Below are 19,230 nucleotides of genomic sequence, written 5' to 3'. Positions count from 1 at the left end.
CATATTGAAATCACTTGATTTTTAGGTGATTCTTAGATATGTTATATTTTAAATATAACAATATGATTATGCTAAATAAAAGGCTGAAAACAGAGAGTCTCAGTGCAGCTCATGGGCCAGTGGTGTATTCAACATAAACCATTCTTGTATTTGTACTGGTGACTCTAAGCTGATGTATGGCCCTATCTATCCAATTCAGTTCAATGATGTAATGTAGCATGGAGGGAGATGAGTGAGGACAAGCTTGGACATACAGTATCACCTACACAGGCAGCTTATTTCTTGAGTAAGAAAAGTAAACAGGAAACACTTGTAGAGAACTTAAGAGAAATAGCTTATTTTGGCTGAAAAACAAGCTATTGTGGCCACCTTGGGAAAGCGCATCCTCTTGCATTAGCTTTTATTTGCATGGCTCCATGTATTTTGATTGCCTTGTCTGTCGTCGTCTTGCTAACACAAAACCAGTTCAGTGAATTTCTCTTCCTACTTTTTTTTATTTGCAGCTGTTTATTTTGTGAACTCTGGCCGTGTTTAAGTTGGACTCAATGCTGCCTTTAACATTTAAAAGTCATTCCCGTTCTGTTCCTCACAATGGGGACTAGGGCTTATTAATTCAATTTTGGGATCGGCACTTAATAAGATTTTCGTCGAGGGTGATCAGGATTAGGAATGAGTATATCAGAACGATCAGAGCAACAGAAGTTTGGTTAGAGAGGCGAGGCTGAGAAGGTTTGCAAATGTGCAGAGGAGGGATAGTGGATATACAGGACAAAGGATGTTGAAGATAAAGCTGCCAGGCATGAGGAAAAGAGGAAGACAACAGAGAAGACTGATGAATGGAGTGAAGGAGGACATGCAGAGGGTTGTTGCGCGGAGGATGCTGGGGATACGGTGAGATGGAGGCAGCTGATCGGTTGTACCGACGCCTAAAAGGTGAAGAAGACTCGGTGTCAGCAGATATCAAATCAGATTGTAACTGAAAAAGCTGGATCAGTGCATTCCTACTTTCCCCTATGCAACAAGGGGAAAAAAGCACTACTAGCTTTCATTCTTTCACCTTTCCTGTCACAATATGAGTGTGACTAAAGCCGGTCTACCTGGTTACACACTGCTTTGCACCTGACGGTTGGTTCAGTTGCGTGGGTATTTCCACTATACGTCAATCAACGCGATGCTTCATTCTTCACCCGTGTCGTAGCTGAGATGAGTTTAACTCCCCCACTTCAAGTGGTTAATAGTTATTTTGCTTGCCTCTGCTGTCGCTGGGTTTCATTGACACTCCATGATCTGTGGTCTCCACACTGCTGCCTGTCGTACTGTCTACGCCCCTCACAGGAAGCACTTCTCTGTAATTTCAACTCTTTCATTCTGTCCATCAGAGCAGACTTGTCAAATAGGTGTCAAGGAATATAACAGCCTGCTCGCAGAACAGAGCCCCCCCAAAAAAACGCAACAAAAAAATCACAATCTACAACACGAAGCACCGTCTGCTGAAAAGACGCATTACAAAGCCCAGCTCAAAGTTTTTATTTGGTGCATTTTCCCTCTGTGACACACTCTGGCTTGCTCAAAGTGTCAGGTCACCCCATGATTTGTAATTTATTATTCTTTAGGGAAAGGGAACCTTGTGTATTGCTTTAATATATTCCCAGACAGTTTTCTTTTGGAAGATATACAGCCTATTTTATGGCTCATATATTATGTCTGTTTTTCAATTTTGCAGGTTTTATGCCGCAGAGATTGCTGTCGGTTTGTTTTTCTTGCACCGAAAGGGAATTATCTACAGGTGGGTGACAGATGTTGATGGTTGTCATGATGTTTCATCACTAACTGCATTTAATTTTAACACTCGAGCACTTTTTTACTGCAAGCCTCAATCGCCCATTCAGACACACATTCGTACAGACGATTGACTCACTGGGCCCAACCTGCGGTTCACTGTCTTCCCAGTGATATTCAGGAAGGAGCCGAGGATTTAATCATTGACCTTCCTGTTAGTAGATGACTCGCCCTCTCTCTTGAGCCCCTAAACAAAGAGATTAAAACGGACATGTAGCTACGCCTTGATCGTCTGTCTTTCCCTAAGCCACAGTGTTACATCCATACTGATCACTCAAATCTAAAAGAAAAGTGACTGAAGGAGACCAAGGTCACCCCGCTCCTTTTCAGTACTCCAGCCAAATGTTCACATTCATTCTTCATATGCGAGCAGCGCTCTGCTTGACATACAGAGTCTAGTATGTGACAGACGTAACCGCCAGAAGCGGTGGCCGGGGGTGGGGAGGAAAATGAAGAATCGAGACATAAAACACAAGCAGAGATGCGGGCTGAATTGTAAGAGCAACGACGGCATAAAGATAAAAGGCTGATGGGAAAATAATTTCAGGCCTAGAAATTACTGCTTATTACTCAGTGTATGATGTACGCCGCAGGCAGATAAACTGCTCAGAGACGGCAGAAATATCGGCTTAGCCGCACGTAAGAAGTGTTAAAGGAGTCACAAATGCACTCACACAAATGCCGCCTCTGCTGCAGGGATCTGAAGCTCGACAACGTGATGCTGGACTACGAGGGCCACATCAAGATAGCAGACTTTGGCATGTGTAAGGAAAACATGTACGAAGGAATGACCACGCGCACTTTCTGCGGCACCCCAGACTACATCGCACCGGAGGTGAGATGTCTGCAACTTTAAAAAAAAACCCTCCAAGGGATTACAGTGAGAGTAACAAAACAAAGGTGACATTGCAATAGTGCAGTTTATTTTGGGACTTCCGTAATTATTTAATACTGAATGTAATGGAGTTTTGTCTGTCTTTCTGATTGTCCAGTACTTTAACTTTGCATTTTCATTACAGTGACTGAAATTCTAGAACTAAAAATAAAAGAGAACAGTAGTTAGATGAAGGGGGGGGAAATATCTTTTACCATGCATACTGCACTGTAGGCCTACTTTGAAACAGAGTAGCTATAAAGCCATGCAAACTGCTTTAAGTCAATGTTTCTATGGACAGTGTGAAACCAAGCTAGTTGGAGAATGAGTTTCATTATTCTACCTGTGTATATGCAAATTAATGAAATAAAAGCTCCCTATGATAACAAATAAAACAATTAGCACCGATAACTTAATATAACCATACTAATAAGATAGCAGTTTAAAAAGAATCCATAAAAACTTTACAATATATAAATTTAGCTCATATAAACATTTCAAATGTTCATTTTTCTAAAAACAGACCTTGGAAGTCTTTCAAGGGTGCATAAAAAATACCGAATGGTGGAATCCAACAGAACTGAATTAAGTGAATTATAGTGAAAGATTGAAACCATGGCTTTTTAAATAGTGTGAATAAATGAACAGAAAGATGTGCAACATGCAGGTGCGTGCCTTCGTGTCACCGTTATGGTTTGAAGTTTCTTGGATATCAAGACATCTCTCAAGCCTGTGAGAGTCGTTTAAGTGATCTGTGATTTTTTTATTTTATTTTTTTTTTTTTAGCTTAAGAGCACCACTCACACTCATCACAACAAGGAGCACCAGAGCTGCTCTGAGGCTCATGCAAAACTTGCTGTGAAATCAGATCCTCAAAGAAAATATCATTTGTGGGTGGATGCTCAGAAAGAGAAAGACTTCAGATCACTAATAAAAGGAACAGAAATAGAGTTAAGAGTAAAAGGAGGAGATGAGTCACTCAGGGTGATGAAATGTGTGATTATCTGTTTAGTATTATGTGCATGCATACGCATATATATATATATATATATATATATATATATATATATATATATATATATATATATCTGTCTGCAATGATTCAGAGGGGAGCATCTCCCAGGTGGGAGGTGAGGGAAACCCTTACTCTTAGTCGTCGTCTTTTTTTTTAAAACTTCCTGACTACTACTCCAGCTGCTAAAATAACACCACATATTAATAACTTTCTAAATCTTTAAATATGCAGGAACACTGACTGAGATTGACGAGGCTTTAACGCTAAACTGTATTTTTTTTTCCTTAACTTAATGAATCCAGAGAAAGATGTAAACATTTGCACCTCACGTGGCTGTGGGTTTATCTCCCAAGAAAGCCAAGAAACAAATTATAACTTTGGGAGCTGCATAAATTGCTGCGTTTGTGTGCAGCTGTGCTTTAGCGCGTTGCTTTTGCGTCTCCGTGATTATCATTTTGCGTGTGTAGTCTGTGTGTGGGAGGGAGTTGTGGGATGGCAAATTGGATGGTAGGAGAAAACGCTTTTGTTATGGAAGCTCGGAATAGCTGAATGTGTTTAATGGTGGCTGATTTGCTTGTTCACTTTTCTCTGATACTTTCACTGTGTCTGCTTTTGGTTGCATACAGTACAACACTGCAGTCATCACCTTTTGCTGCACAGTCGAGCAGCAGTGACAGAATAAAGGCAGGTTAGAAAAGGATTTTGACAGCAGGGATGTTGTTGCTTCATGCCCTCACAGTTATTCCACCTTTTGTATATATTTTCTTTTCTCATTACTTTCAGATTATAGCATACCAGCCTTATGGGAAATCAGTGGACTGGTGGGCCTACGGAGTTCTTCTGTACGAGATGCTGGCAGGACAGGTAATGTGCTGTTTTTCATGCACCAATTCTACTTACAGATGTATTCTTAAAATTGTGCTTAAACCTGTTGCAAGTTAATCAGATCTAGCCCACATTTTAATATTAGATTAGCAGTGATGATAAGACCCCACGAGGGATGTTACGATTGAGATGTGCTGCCACTCAAGCGCAGCCTGCGGTCAAAGCATTTCCTGCAGTCATCTGGATCTCTGATTTCTTGAAGTCTAATTGGCTGTTCCCCTGGAAAACCTGGTCTTGTTAGGAAAGATAGCATCCATCCCACTTTGGATGGAACACACGACTGACCCTCCCTGAGCCTGGTTCTGCCGGAGGTTTCTTCCTGTTAAAAGGGAATTTTTTCTTCCCACTGTCACAAAGTGCTTGTTCATAGGGGGTCATTGGATTGTTGGTGCTTTCTCCGTATTAATTTAAGGTAACAAAGACTTCAGTGGGAGAAATGTTTCATCACTCATCCAAGCGACTTCTTCAATGTCAGCTGACTGCAGATTTCCCCAACCTTATAAACAGCACATTTGCTTAATGACCGAAACCACTTTTTGGGGTAAGGTAACAAAGATTTACCTTACAGTATAAGGTGCTTTGAAGCATCTGCTTTAGTGATTTGGCGCTATATAAGTAAAAGTGCCTTAAGAGCTTGAGAAAAGAAGCTATAAGGCACCTTTAGTCTTGAGAACTGTTCCCAGGCACTTCCACACCCACTCACACTGTGTCTCTGGGGACCCGAAAAGGTAGAATGTATTAGAGAAGGTAGAGAAGCTCACTTGCCCAGTTGACACTTCCTGCACCCAATAATTATGTAATGCTGCTGAAAGTACATCATGTTTGTGCCATTCAGCCAACCAGTAGCAACAAAGCTTATCACTTTCTTTCTTCACTTCACACATTGCAGTAACCTGTGAGTTTTGAGCTCCTGTACTACGCCACTGACCTTCTGCTTTAAGCAAAGACATTTCGAGATGTGCTTTCAATCTCCAGGAAACTGTGGAGCATTTTCCTTCTCTATATTCCGACATTTTAGATGAAAATTAATTAATTAAGATCGGCTAGCATAGTAATCAGATTAACTGATGACGGAAACAGCAGCTAGCTGAAGTGGCTCCAGCTGTATTAATGAAAGATGAGCAATTTGTTGAAGAAAAAGAGAGACAGGGGGAATGACAAGTAATTATCTTCCCAATGCTCAGAAATGAAAGAGAACAGAGAGAAGCCTCACAATATCTGTGTGAATACAGAGAGTTTGGTTTTGATTGAAGATTAAAAGCGACAGCAGCAAAGCACAGCAATATTTCGTCTTATTATTATAACCAGTGTGTGTCCTTGGAACAAGAAATCGCAAGTTATCTTGGCTCAGACACTTACGGTGTGAATAAAAGGTTTCCAGTTTCCAGGCAACAGTTTGGAGGAAGACATTCTTCTTAGTTTTCATGGGTCATGCTTGGAAACAATCACATAAACTGTTATACCAGGATTTGCTGTTTGTTTACCGCTCATAAGACGAGTCACTGCTTTGAGTAACCTGGAGTGAACCACACAGGAACCTTAAGTAAAATAACAGCTTACAAAGATAGCGATGCCTCATAACACACCTAACACCACAGCGAATCACCTTCACCTGCCGAAGTTGCCGCCTAAGTGTCTTCCACATAACAAGCTGCAAATCGTCATCCTCATTATCATCATCATCGTCTTTTGTCTGAACTCTCTGACACTGCTTCTGTTCTCTTCAGCCGCCATTTGACGGAGAAGACGAGGACGAGCTCTTCCAGTCTATCATGGAGCACAACGTGTCCTACCCCAAGTCCATGTCTAAAGAAGCCGTGTCCATCTGCAAAGGAGTAAGTACTGTGTAAAAGGCCAAAGGACTTCAGATAAAAGGCTCCTGCTGCTTTGCTAAATCTGTTTACTTGTTAAGAGAACTCCTTGAGCAGAAGGCTTGAGAAAACATCATCAGATTCAATTAGAACCAGATCCACAGTAAAAAGGTTTAGCCAGGTAAAAAGAGAGCCACAGAAAACTCTGGCTTTAAGCTCGACACAGCTCGGTAAGTCATTAATCTCACTTCACAGGACACCGCTCTGGTCCTGGTAGCTGAACCTCCAGGGTATAATGATATAGGATATAACAGAAAGCCGGTTTCAAGAGTCAGGTATGATTTAATGAAAAAATGTTATGTTATATTCATTAAAGCTCAAATCATGAAACAAAGAAGCCTGTCTGATCTGTTGGACACTAAAGATTTTAACCTCTTAAGCTCAAACGTTGCTCTCAGAGACAGTCCACTGCTCTACCCTGGAGCAGCTGCTATACAGTAAATACTTGTTTGCTGCCATTGTAAACATACTTACTGGACACTTAAACTTATCGTAGTTAGTGTATAGTATTATTATTTTATCCACTCTAAGCTGGTGTTACGTGCTGCTGGGAACCCAAACAATGAATATCAGAGGCATGTCAGACATAGTGATCAAACTAGAAAACAGAAATTGGACCCCCTTTTCTGAGCTGCGTTATTTCTTCATGTCATAGATTCATCAAGATCCTGGAAACATTCCTCACAGATTTTGGTCCATATTGACGTGATAGCATTGTACAGTTATTGCAGATTTGACTCACTAACCACTTCATTAACTGCTCAGTAACATAAATATCTAATCAGCCAATAACATGGCATTAACTCAGTGCATTTAGAAATGTAGAGTTACAGAGAAAAAGAGAAAATATCCAGTGAGCAATGACTGAAATAATCATTCATTAGACTCAAGCTACAGCAAAAGCTGCAGAAAAACATCTCTAACGTGTTGAAACTTGTAGCAGACGACTACATCGTGTTCCACTCCTGTCAACAAAAACATATGAAGGGTACAGTTTGTTACTGTTGCTTGGTCTGAGTCTCAGTTTCTGCTGCACTATTCTGATAGTGGGCTCAGAGTTTGATATAAACAACAAGAAAGCCTCGATTCATCCTGCTTTATATCGGTGATTCAGCCTGCTGGTGGTGGTATAACGGTGAGGGGGATATTTTCTTAGTACACTCTTTCACCTTAGTTTCAGCTGAGCATCGTTTAAACGCCACACCTGAGTACTACCTGAAAATTATTCCTGACCACGACCGCTTCCACCAGCGTGGTGGTGCCATGTCACAAAGCTCAAATAATCTTGAACATGACAATAAATGCAATGTACTGAAATGTCATCAGTCATCAGATCTCAATTCAGTAGAGCACCTTTGGGATGTGGTGAAACGGCAGATTCTCGTCAAGCATGTGCAGCCGACAAATCTGCAGCAACTGAGTCAACATGAAAGTGTTTCCAACACCTTTTTGAATCTATGCGACAAAGAATGAAAGCAAAAGGGGATCCAATATGGTACAAGCATGTTGTACCCAAAAAAAAATGACTGCTGAGTATCCATGAAAGTGACATTTCAACTTTAGATGCTCTTCCTCATGGGATCTCCAGTCAGTTTTTTATTGCACTTTAATAAAAGTGCAGTTTTTGTTGCAGTTTTTTATTGCACTTTTATTAAAGTGCAATAAAAAACTGTAGAGACAGAACACTGCAACAGCAAATGTGTCCCACGTTTTAGATTACACCCTCCACGCCTGGAAAATGACTCCCTGTTTGGACCAGTTTTGGTAACAGCAGTACAACGTGTCATCGTCAGGGTTTGTTTCTCGAACCAGGCACACACCATTACACCAAAAAAGCAACTTTAAGCTTCTTTTAAGCTTTTTTGCATTTTCTTAAATAGGTGATTAGAAGCAATCCGACTTGTATATGCTGTGCACGATTACCTAGAAACACGGTCCACAGTGATGTAAATACATTATAAATATTACCAGTCATTTTGAAGGATCCTTTTTAAGAATATGCTGCTTCTCCGTGGCAGGAAATAATTTTCCACACTAACAGTTATGTGGAAAAACACACCGAATCACCGATTTCCATGGTTTTCAACACTAACCCTTTATTTCGTGACCACCTGGTTTTTGTTTTGTTTTTTTCCTCACACCTGGGGACTTTTGTGACATCATCGCAGTCAAGTGGGCATCAAGGTCGTCATTATTATGATTGTTTACCAACAGGGAAATGAGTTTTCACAGCAAATTTAGAAACCGGAGAAGATTCTATTAAGATTCAAGCGCGGTCTGATCGAGTTTTTAATAACACACCCGCCTTCATTTATTATGATATTACATCCTGGCGCTGCGTGCCGCCACTAAAAATATCATTCATCGTCTCAGAGCCGCTGACGAGAGAGATTATCCTGACCCCTCTTATTGTTTTCTTCACATTTCATTTGCAACAAATGATTCCCAGTTGAAATTAAAAGTGGCTGTTGATTCACAAAAAAAAAAGCAGCGATGAAAAGGTGGCGTGATTGCTTGTAACTATATATAAGCTGGTTGAGTGTCAGTCTGACTCTGCATAATGTTGCCGATGGAAGCAAGGATTCAAAAAATAAAAATAAAGTGTAGTTGCCATTTCTATATTTTCGTTTTTAAGATCCCTTCACGGTTCTCCTGCTTTCCTATTTTTACCTTCTTCCCCTCAAGCTGCCTCCATCTCTTCTTTTTCTTCCTCCGTTTGTCACCAGCTGATGACCAAGCACCCCTCAAAGCGTCTCGGCTGTGGCCCGGAGGGTGAGAGAGACATCAGAGAGCAGGCCTTCTTCAGACGCATCGACTGGGAGCGCCTGGCCAACAGAGAGATCCAGCCACCGTTTAAACCCAAAGTGGTGAGTGAAGGCTGAGTGTGCTTCCAAAATGAAAGAACACTGAAGCTGTGCTGTGCAAAAGTCTTAAGCTACCCCTCATCTCTTTATATTTTACTAGGAAAAATGGAAATAGTTGCAACCAATAAAATATACAAACATGCATGAAAATCCAGTATATAAGGCAAGAATTTGTGTACTTCTAACGACCTTGAGTCAACATTTGGTATGACCACCTTTATTCTTAACTCTCTCTCAGCTTTCTTGTCATTCCTTTCATTAGTCTTCAGGAATAGTTCTCGAAGCTTCTTGAAAGACATTCGAAGCTTTTCTTTGAATGTTGGCTGCCTTTTGTTCTGTTCTCTGTCAAGATGATCCCACGCTTCTTCTGCTTCTCAGATTTGTATTGCATAGTGCATCAAAATCTCAAGATACTTCTCTGCATTCATAATTCAAACAATTTTGACAAAATTCTCAACGTCGCTGGCTGAAATGCAGCCACTCCATCCTGACCTCCTCCATACATATTCGTGATGATTTGAACCAAAAGTTTGGGAAAGTAAGCGTGGATGTTACTGATTTACATTTAAAATGAGTTTTCTGCCAAGTTGTCTGTTATGTGTAAACAAAACACTGCTTCATTCATTGAGTTAGATGCCCTTTTTAACACTTAAATCATTTATAGGTCAGAGTTAAATGGATTAAAAAATTAAAAATATTCCCCTGAAAATGGTCGGGTACAAGGTCATCACTGAAAAAAGCCCAGCAATCAAACCTCCACTTGGCGACAGTGGGAAGGAAAAACTCCCTTTTAACAGGATGAACTCTCAGGCAGAACCATGTCTGTAGAAAAGACCTTTACCAGCATCTTTTGTACTGACATTTCCTTGACTACAACCTGCATTGTCAGTTTGCTTAATCCTTCCTATAATATTAGGCACTAATGTGTTAATATATTTTTGTTTTATTCCGGACATTTCCCAGATAATTACTTATTATGTGATTTTACGTGTTAGCAGAATTTCATGAATTCAACACATACTTGGAGGTGAATTAGTTTGTTTGTTGCTTTTTTAATATGTATATTTTTTGTGCATTTAGTGACACATTCTATCATTTCATCTTTGCCTCAGCTTCTTTTATCAACACATGACTGCAGCTGAGATAAAAGAAAAAATACCGTTTTTGTATGTTTTTTGTTTCTATGTTGCATTTCATGAAATCTGTTCCTCCAGGTGAATATTTCCAGATGCAGAAAAATTTGATTGGTGTTTACATGGTCTAGTATAATATCACAAATAATTGTAAAGCAGCAACGTTGGATTATTTATTGGGGATTTTATTCACCTTTTGGCAAAAACACCCCACAAAAAACAATAAATTTAAAATAAATCATGCAGCGTGGGACGTAAAGAATTCTAAAGAACGCAAACATAAAAAACGAACACTCGTCTTTTGTTTGTATTCTCGTTCATCTCCAGCTGGTGTTGTGGTTTATATGCACTCTGAAGAGCTGAAGGCTGCGTCCCGGCTGCAGCCACCTGCCCCGCTGCCTGCCGCTGACACCTAAACGTCCTGCTGTCACCACAAACCCTCCATTCTCTGTTTGCGGACCCCCACGTACTCCATCCCCTCGCTGCCTACAGCGCTTGAAGCAACACAACCGCTGCCACCAATGATTAAAAAAAGCTCTCCAAGAGCAGAGTTCCCCTTCACTTCCACACAAAGGCCCTGATAGATGCAGGGTTGCACAGCGGATGTGTCTGCCTCTGCTCACACAAGGGGGAGGAAAACATTGCTAAAAGCAGATCCATCCATTCAGGGGGCTTTATGCGGTGTATCACAGTTGTGATCTCATACGCTGTGTCATTAATTGGTCTGAAGGGACTGCCAAACAAAGCCTCCATCTGAGCCTTTATGGTTTGGCTTCTGTAATATTATAGTTGAAGCTGAAAATGCCTCACATGCTGATATGTCTCCTGAGGAAAATGCATTGGGAACAGCAGGCGCTGAAATGCACTACAGGTTTGTTTTTGTTGTGGATTATTCATTCAGAGTGAATTTGTCTGTTCCTGTATTCCTGTAAGTGTCGTGACTGTGCACAACATACAGCTATAACCGTATATATATTCAGCTGCTTAGACACATGAAAGCCCCGAGCAGGGCCACACACCGATGCTAATGACCTCCACTGTGGGTGCTTAGGGTTAGCTCCTAATCTAATTACAGCGTCTGCCCGGCTACACATCAGGCTTTGACATTTTCCTGCACCCCCTCCCCTGGGACTGTTGTGGAGCTTTCTAATGAAAGCGAGGAAGCGCCTTTCATCGTGCCACTCCAATCCTGTTACTGTTAACCAGCTTTTTACTGCCCGGTGATCAAAAAGATAACTGACCCTTTTCTGCATCTGACGTCCTTTTTCCATCTCTTTCAGTGCGGCAAAGGAGCAGAAAACTTTGACAAGTTTTTCACGCGTACCCAACCCGTCCTCACCCCTCCGGACCAGCTGGTCATCGCCAACATCGACCAGGGCGAGTTCGCCGGCTTTTCCTACATCAACCTTCAGTTCCTCCATCCATCCCTGCACAGCGTGGTATGAGGAGAGAGAGAGCGGAGATTTTAAAGAAGGAAAAACACACAAAAAAAAGCATGACTGTCACTGAATACAGGTTCCTTCCGGTCTCAACCAAACACCCCGCTGTCAACAGACTCGCATCATCCTCCGCAGTGCTCCGTCTACTAGCTATCAACACCCGCATCAAGAAATGACCGAGGAGAGAGGAGCAAAGTGTGAAAACCATATATGTACAATCTAAAGAGAATCGCTTTCCCAAACATCTCACAGTATGTTCTTTTACTCTAACCCTCTGCCTGTTTTTCCAGACCTGCAGCCTTTACCTTGTGAACGAATGTGTCTCAGTATCAGTTACTATCTCTTTAGGTATTAAATCAGTTTTCCCGCTCATCCCACCTCTCATGCTTCCCCCATGTCACCACACAAAGAGCTGCAATGCACAACAAATACGGAACCTATTTTTTCTGCTCTGTCCCGGCTTTATCTACTTCTGAACTGCTACATGTGTATATTATATTTATATACTAAAAGAAACAAACAAAAAAAGAGGTAGTATACTGTTACATGAGTGCCAAAGTAGAAGTGGAAGAATACATTTCTATTGCTGTCCTTGTAGTGTTTTTTCTCCACCCCTCCTCCTTTGGCCTTTTTTCCCAGTGAAAAAAAAACGAAACGAAACCCTTAAACAGGGGCTGTTTGTATCTGTTGTTTTGTAGGACGTGTAAAACTACAGTATACCCTAACCCGACACGGAGAAGCTGAATCAAACTGTGCTACAGTTACAAACTGTCTAGGTCTTTTCAATGCAACAGATGTTGCCTACAGTGGCTATAGGGTCAGAAAAGTGTGGCTAAAAAGAGGCAGTGTTTTGAATGATAAAGATGCTATTTTCCATATGCACAAAGCAGATCTCTGTTGCATGCTTATTTTCTGACTCTGTACGAGCAGTAGACTCTAGGATGCATTACACGTCTGGTATCATTGTAAAGTTTAGTATTACGATATAAACAGCGTTGATATATAACTGTCGTACGTTTTCTTCTAAAGAGAGGGTCCTAATTGGGAAAAACAAAAAAAGGGGGTTTGTCCCTGTTTTAATGTTCTGTTTAAAAGACGGCTTTTACGTTCAGAGCGACGTCTAACCCCTCTGTCGTGAGTCGACCGTGTTTTTGTTTTATTTATTCGTTTCTGGGGGGGTCTTTTTTGTAAATATGTTTCGAAGCGACGAGCTACTTGCAGATTTTATACTACGAACTGAATGTGCTTTTATTACCGTAGACGGTTCGGACATTTCTATGTTTAGATTAGCCCTAAGAAGAGATATATAACGTTTGGCTGAATCTTTGGTAGCTTTGGTATCAGCAAACCTTGTTATATGTATTTCCACTACTATCCATTGTTTTCTACTCGGTGTCATATAGAGAATATGCAGCACTTACTGTGCGTGGAACCGTTGAATGCCCTCTTGCCTTGGTCGTCTCAGGGCTGACTCCTTATGTAACTAAACCACGTTAATGCTAATGAGGATTTCAGAGCCCTTCCTGCAGGGCTGAAATACGTCCTTTCTTTATATATATTGTGTGTGCATGCGTGAGGCGAGGCCTGATCTAAGCATGAGAAAGACCCCTTGCATGAAATACAGAGATCCCTGGTGTGGAGCATGAAGTTTCCCACCTTACCGCGCAGAATTAGACAAACCCCCACCATCCCAGTCCAACCAGCATCGTGCGCTTTCATGTCTCTTCCCAGTTTCGCTGTCATGTAGCCGGACCTGTTTGGCTAAAATGCTGAAATATAAGCAGACAAATGTGTGTAAATTGCTTCTAATGGCTTTTTGTTTACCCGTGCCAAACAGTCTTTTTCTGATTTCAGTCAGGTGCGTCAAGCAGTTTGTTTATTTCTGTATTTCTTTTGGTTTTTTTTGGTTTGTTTGTTTGTGTTTTAATTACCAATATGTACAAATTAAAACAGTGAATCTTCAAAATGAACTGCCAAATTAAGGAAGACTTTTTACCACAGCTTTTAACCCCTGAATCAGTTATGTACCATGAAGACTGGTGTTGCAGCTGTCGCATGTATCAGGACCAAAATGAGATCTCTACGTTTAATCTGCGTGTTTACATGTCTCACATTGAGAATCTGAACTGAAAGAAGGACTTAAAAACAAAAACAACCCCTTAACAGAGATCATCATATGTTGGGCTAGTCAGGGTACAGAACCACTACAGGCTACAGTTAGAGCCACAGGGATGTTTGTATGTTTTCTTTCACTGCCCTTGCTTTTTGTTAACCCGATTCTTCTCGTTCCTCTGTTATTTGTGGTATGACGGATACTGTGCATAAATAAAGTATGAAAATGAAAATATTCCTCCGCTCTTTTTCATTGTGGACTTTTTCTTCTAACTCTGTATCGCAGCTCTTAGTGGTCACGTGTTAATCTGCGTTTACATCATGTCACATGTCAACGGCACACGCAGGCTTTCTCTTGCTTTGAAGGAGGGTAATTTGACCTTTACTGGATAACACTCATTTGTTTTCTTACCCTAGGTTTAGATTTTATTTAAGTTCTCCTTTGCTAGAGTTAATAGCGGTGACATACCACAGGCCTACACTCGGGCAGTGTGACTCACAGCTTAAGTTATTGCAGTAAATTTCCTGGTTCTCACTTTTGCCTCATAGTATTTTTGTCTCACACTGAAATGCCTAAAGTAGCAAGAGCATAAATTACATTATGCCGCAATGTTTTCACATTGCTGTGTGTTATGTGCACACTGCACATGACAGAAGATGGATGACACAGGCGTGTGGTTTAAAAGCTTTTACATATGAAGCAAAACTTTACAGTCCTTGAGGTGGGTTAAGTACAACTTCAACACTGTTACTTGTGTTACTTTATGCTTTTTCTTTACCTTTTAGTTCAACTAATCCCCATTTGACTTTATTTCACAATAAATAATGCATTAAAGAAAAGACAGCTTTTTCTTTTTTATTTATTTCCTACCGATTTAATCATGTCACAGCCACCTTTATTTGGCTTGAGGAAAAGGAGATTAAATTACCAGTGATTGAATTATGCATGATGTACTGTATATATTTATTTTGATCCACTATCACAGCATACAAGAAAGACTCAGAGAGCACAACTCCCTCCAAAGGGCTAGTGCTGTACTAAACCTTTTGATGTTTTATGATGTTTTTATTACAACATGATCGAGGGTCAAATGCTTAGCCAACCTAGGTACTCATGTTCCCCAAAGCCTCGAATATTGTTGTGAAGTTTGAAGATGATCCATAAAAAAAATGATATCTTAAAATCTGTGGTCACTAGACTGCTAACAAACAGGCAGAACAACAAACTGAACCAACTAGTGCCACTGGCCCTTTTATTAGGTTCAACTGGACACTGTAAATATCTAATCAGCCCATTATAGGGCAGTACGTTTAGACTTATAGACATTGCAGTGCTCTGAAATAAAATGCCCTGTTGATGCCAGAGGTCAGAGGAGAACTGACAGACTGCTTTGAGCTGACAAGAAGCTAACAGTAACTCAGATAACCAGTTGTTAGAACCAAGGTATGCAGGAGAGCATCTCTGAACGCACAACACGTCCAAACTTGACGCAGATGGAGTACAGCAGCCGAAGACAGCAACAAGTGCCACTCATGTCAGCTAAGCACAGGAAACGGGGTGCATAATTCACATGGGCTCACCCAAACTGAACAATAGAAGATTGGAAAAATGGTGCCTGGTTTGATGAGTCTGGAGTTTGATGAGTCTGGAGTTCAGCCTGCTTGTGAAATAATGTGGCGGATACCTTTTTATCACACTTTGGGCTCCTTGGCACCAACTGAGTATCCTTTAAACACCGCAGCCTACCTGAGTACAAATGCATCCCTTTATGACCACAGTGTACACATCCTCTGTGTAGCTAATGAAGTGGCCAGAGAGTGTATATGAATCACAGAGACCATTTTATTGCAGAACAAACGACTAGTTGTTCGAATAATGTGAGAATATAATCAGGGTAGTTTTTCCACCCCTGATTGGAGGAGTGTTTTCTTTAAGACGTGACCATAAATAAATAAAAAAAATCTAGTTTATAATATACAACGACATAAACTACTCTATCGCTTCCTGGAGCTGTCCTTGGTCCTGATAGAAACAGAGAGTGAGTTCATGTAAAGGACATCACACTGACTTAAATTCATTGATTCATCGCAGAGTTAATCAAAGCTTTGACCAGTTGGCTCATTAGCAGTGGAGTGGACTCGCTTTTATAGCAGCTCTCTCTCTCCACAACATCAACAATGCAACTCTCTCTCTCTCTCTCTGAAACCCCGCAGCAGAGAGCGGGACCCGCCGTCCGTCTCAGTTTATCTCACGGACTGTGTCTGCAATGCGTTATCGCTCTCCCCAAAGATTACACAGCTTTCCGAACGAATTCGTGACCGACTCGACGGAGCAGCGCTGATTTTCCTCCGTAAGTCAGACCTTCAGCGGGCAAACTGCAGGAGTGAGGTTTTAATTCACAACTCTGGGCTCAATCTCTGCGAGTGCAGGAAGAGCCAGACCGATCATAAACAGGTGCGTGTGATAAAGTCTCTCTCTCTCTTTAAATTAATCAGCAGCTTTAATCTAAAATGGTCAACTATTTTTAACCCTTTATTCCAATTACCTGCAATGATCTGTTTCATTTGAGTATTGAGTTGCAGTCTAATATTCCTACACAAGTCTATACACACAGTACTCCTTCTTAGCTCACTATGTACCCATGTCTTAGCTGTAGTACTTCATTGTGACAACGTGTTTTGGTTTTAATAGGAGTAACAATGAAACTGTGCTTATAACCTTCATGGTCAGAGTTCAATCTTGGATTAAGAAGAGACGTCTGAGGACGCTTAGTCTTGATTGTGGATGAAAGAGCTCCTTCATGTTTGATAAGTGAAGTGTGAATATTGTGCACTGACATGTTATGGAGCCATAATGCTAAAAGGAGTGTTTTTTCCATCCCTCTAAAGGAATTTAACCTGTGAAGTAATGACATTTTATAATAGTCATGTAGAAACCCAGTATGTGTTTTTACATTATATTTGTACTATAATCATTTCCTTTATTGCTATTCCAGAAAGATATAACTGCATATTTGATGAATTCCAGTGTCCACTTATTGTTTACTCATCTTTTTTCTTTGTTTGTTTGCTTTTTAAATGTGACCTATAGTGAAGCAGATTTTGCACAAATATCTTGAAATCTATTTCTACTTAAAATAATGCTGCTTGGAGGTGCACTGGTGGTCTCTGTGTTTTCAATGCTGACCGTGTAATTGCAGTGTTCCCGGTTTGTGTATTGATCCTTTAATTTCTGTCAGCACGCTGCTGTCACTGAGTAATAAAATACATGATAAAATGCTTTGGATGGTACTGGATAACAGTCAGACTTGTGATATATGAATATTGGCTGCTTCAGAGTAAATGAGGTGACCTTGTTGGGGGATGATTTAGATGATATGGAGGGTGTTTTTACTGATAAAATGTGATCTCTTAAAGAGCAGCCACTGGCTTTTTTAGCAGCTTAAACTCTAGTTGCTCAAGGGGCAACAAAAAGAAGTTTTTATGCTGATTAATGTGCTTGTAGAGGGAAAAAATTCCTATTTATGCAAAACTGTTTCATAAATATGCTATGAATTAGCTGCTATTTAGCCCCCTTTAATATCTGTCCTCTACTTGATCCCTCCCCCTATCACCACCCGGAGATTATTCACATGGGGTTCCCAAATGGGATGTAAATCATCACCTTGTCTCTTCAGATGATGTCTCATTATGTTATCAGTCGGCCAGATTCCAGTGCTGGCTTGCACTGTTGGATTCATGGCCGTAAAATGTCAGAAGCTGGTCTTGGATTTCAGATAAAGTGACCGTTTGTATTCATAGTAGCAGACTGCGACACATTTAATGTACCTCTGCCTGGAGGCTCAAACAGGTTTTATTGAATCACACTTCATTTTCCTTTTCGTGGGAGGTTGGATAGTTAATTCTCGTGACTGAATTAATATTTTCTGTGACAATGAAACTTGGAGTCAAAAGTAAAAAGTAAAAAGATGCTACAATGTTTTTTCCACTCTTTCTCTCTTTTGATTTCTCTCTGAAAGCGTCAAGGGGCACACAACGACACACCTCAAGCACCATCACACTTTCTGTAATGGAAACCTCTTTGTTGAAGTTTGTATTTACACGATGAATATGCAAAGATTTTAGAGGTTATGGTGGTGTTTTATGAATCTGAACATTGCTCTTTAATGGAATTAACTGAGACTGGGAAAGGTGCCAGACTGATGAAATATGAACATTAACTCCGTCATGAGCCGTATACTCTTTATTTAAGGAAGCTTGTTTCTGCCATTAAAATAACTCAAAATTTTAGGCTATGAGTCCCACAATACTGACTCTCAAAATTTCAGTTTACTTCTGAGTAATTTGAAATTTCAAGATATCTAACTTAACTCAACTCAACTCCAGATTTTGTGATATTAGCCTGAAATTTTTACTCATAAACAGCAAAAATAATAAAAAATACATAGATAAACAAATAATCAGTGCAATCAAGTTTTTTTTTTTTTATATACTAATGATAAATTAGTCCTTACATAAACTACTTAATTCACTTTGGATGGCGCTTTATCCATATGTCCCAGTAACTATTAGCTCAGTTATGATTTGCAGAAATACAACCAGTCCACATCCTGGAGTGTGCAGTTAGCTTAGCTTAGCACAAATATGGGAAAAAAAGATGAATAACTAGCTTGTTTCCATCCAGATGTGAAGCATATAGTAGTCACAAAGCGCTGTTAAACAAAATAAGTAAACACTAGGAATATTCACATCGAACAATGAAAAGAAAATGAAAACACAGCTGATAGCAACACAAAAGCATGTTAAAAACAGGCTAAACTCAGATGGTAAAACAATAATACCAAAAGAAACTCAACAAGTCCACAGATAGCTAAACATAGCTGGCATTGTAGACTGCTTCAAAGTCCTGATGTTACAGACTGAGAGACTGTGTCCTCTCCCAGTCTTCAGTCTTATACTAGCTTCAGCTAAATGCAGCTAGCTGCAAACGAGGCAGTGAGCAGCAGTCTGTTTATCAAGAAGTTGAAATAAATAGTCTGGAACTAGCTAATTTTCATAAACAGATATATGAATTACAAAATAGTGGAAGGCAGATTTTGTTCCTTGTAGCCAGTCACAGGAGCTGATTTCCCAGTTTCTTTATGCTAAGCTAACTAGGTTCATGCTAATAATATTATTCTCAGCCTTTAACCCTGTAA

At 40.3% G+C, this 19,230-nt stretch overlaps 1 protein-coding gene across 2 annotated transcripts in view; it reads left to right on the top strand.

Moving 5' to 3' along the window:
* Positions 1-14,267, top strand: part of si:ch73-374l24.1 (protein kinase C alpha type) — a 115,757-nt gene extending 101,490 nt beyond the window's left edge. For both annotated transcript variants that reach the window (XM_031730605.2, XM_031730604.2), the window contains 6 exons: positions 1,724-1,786; positions 2,536-2,674; positions 4,512-4,592; positions 6,341-6,448; positions 9,211-9,351; positions 11,762-14,267. In XM_031730605.2, the coding sequence (XP_031586465.1) occupies positions 1,724-1,786; positions 2,536-2,674; positions 4,512-4,592; positions 6,341-6,448; positions 9,211-9,351; positions 11,762-11,926 (697 nt within the window). In that variant the 3' untranslated portion in view covers positions 11,927-14,267. The remainder of the gene's footprint in view (positions 1-1,723; positions 1,787-2,535; positions 2,675-4,511; positions 4,593-6,340; positions 6,449-9,210; positions 9,352-11,761) is intronic.
* Positions 14,268-19,230: the final 4,963 nt, after the last annotated feature.

The sequence above is a fragment of the Oreochromis aureus genome, linkage group 4, assembly GCF_013358895.1.
Source record: "Oreochromis aureus strain Israel breed Guangdong linkage group 4, ZZ_aureus, whole genome shotgun sequence".
NCBI lineage: Eukaryota > Metazoa > Chordata > Actinopteri > Cichliformes > Cichlidae > Oreochromis > Oreochromis aureus.
Note: the sequence above shows the minus strand (reverse complement) of the source record. Positions and strands in the feature narration are given on the sequence as shown.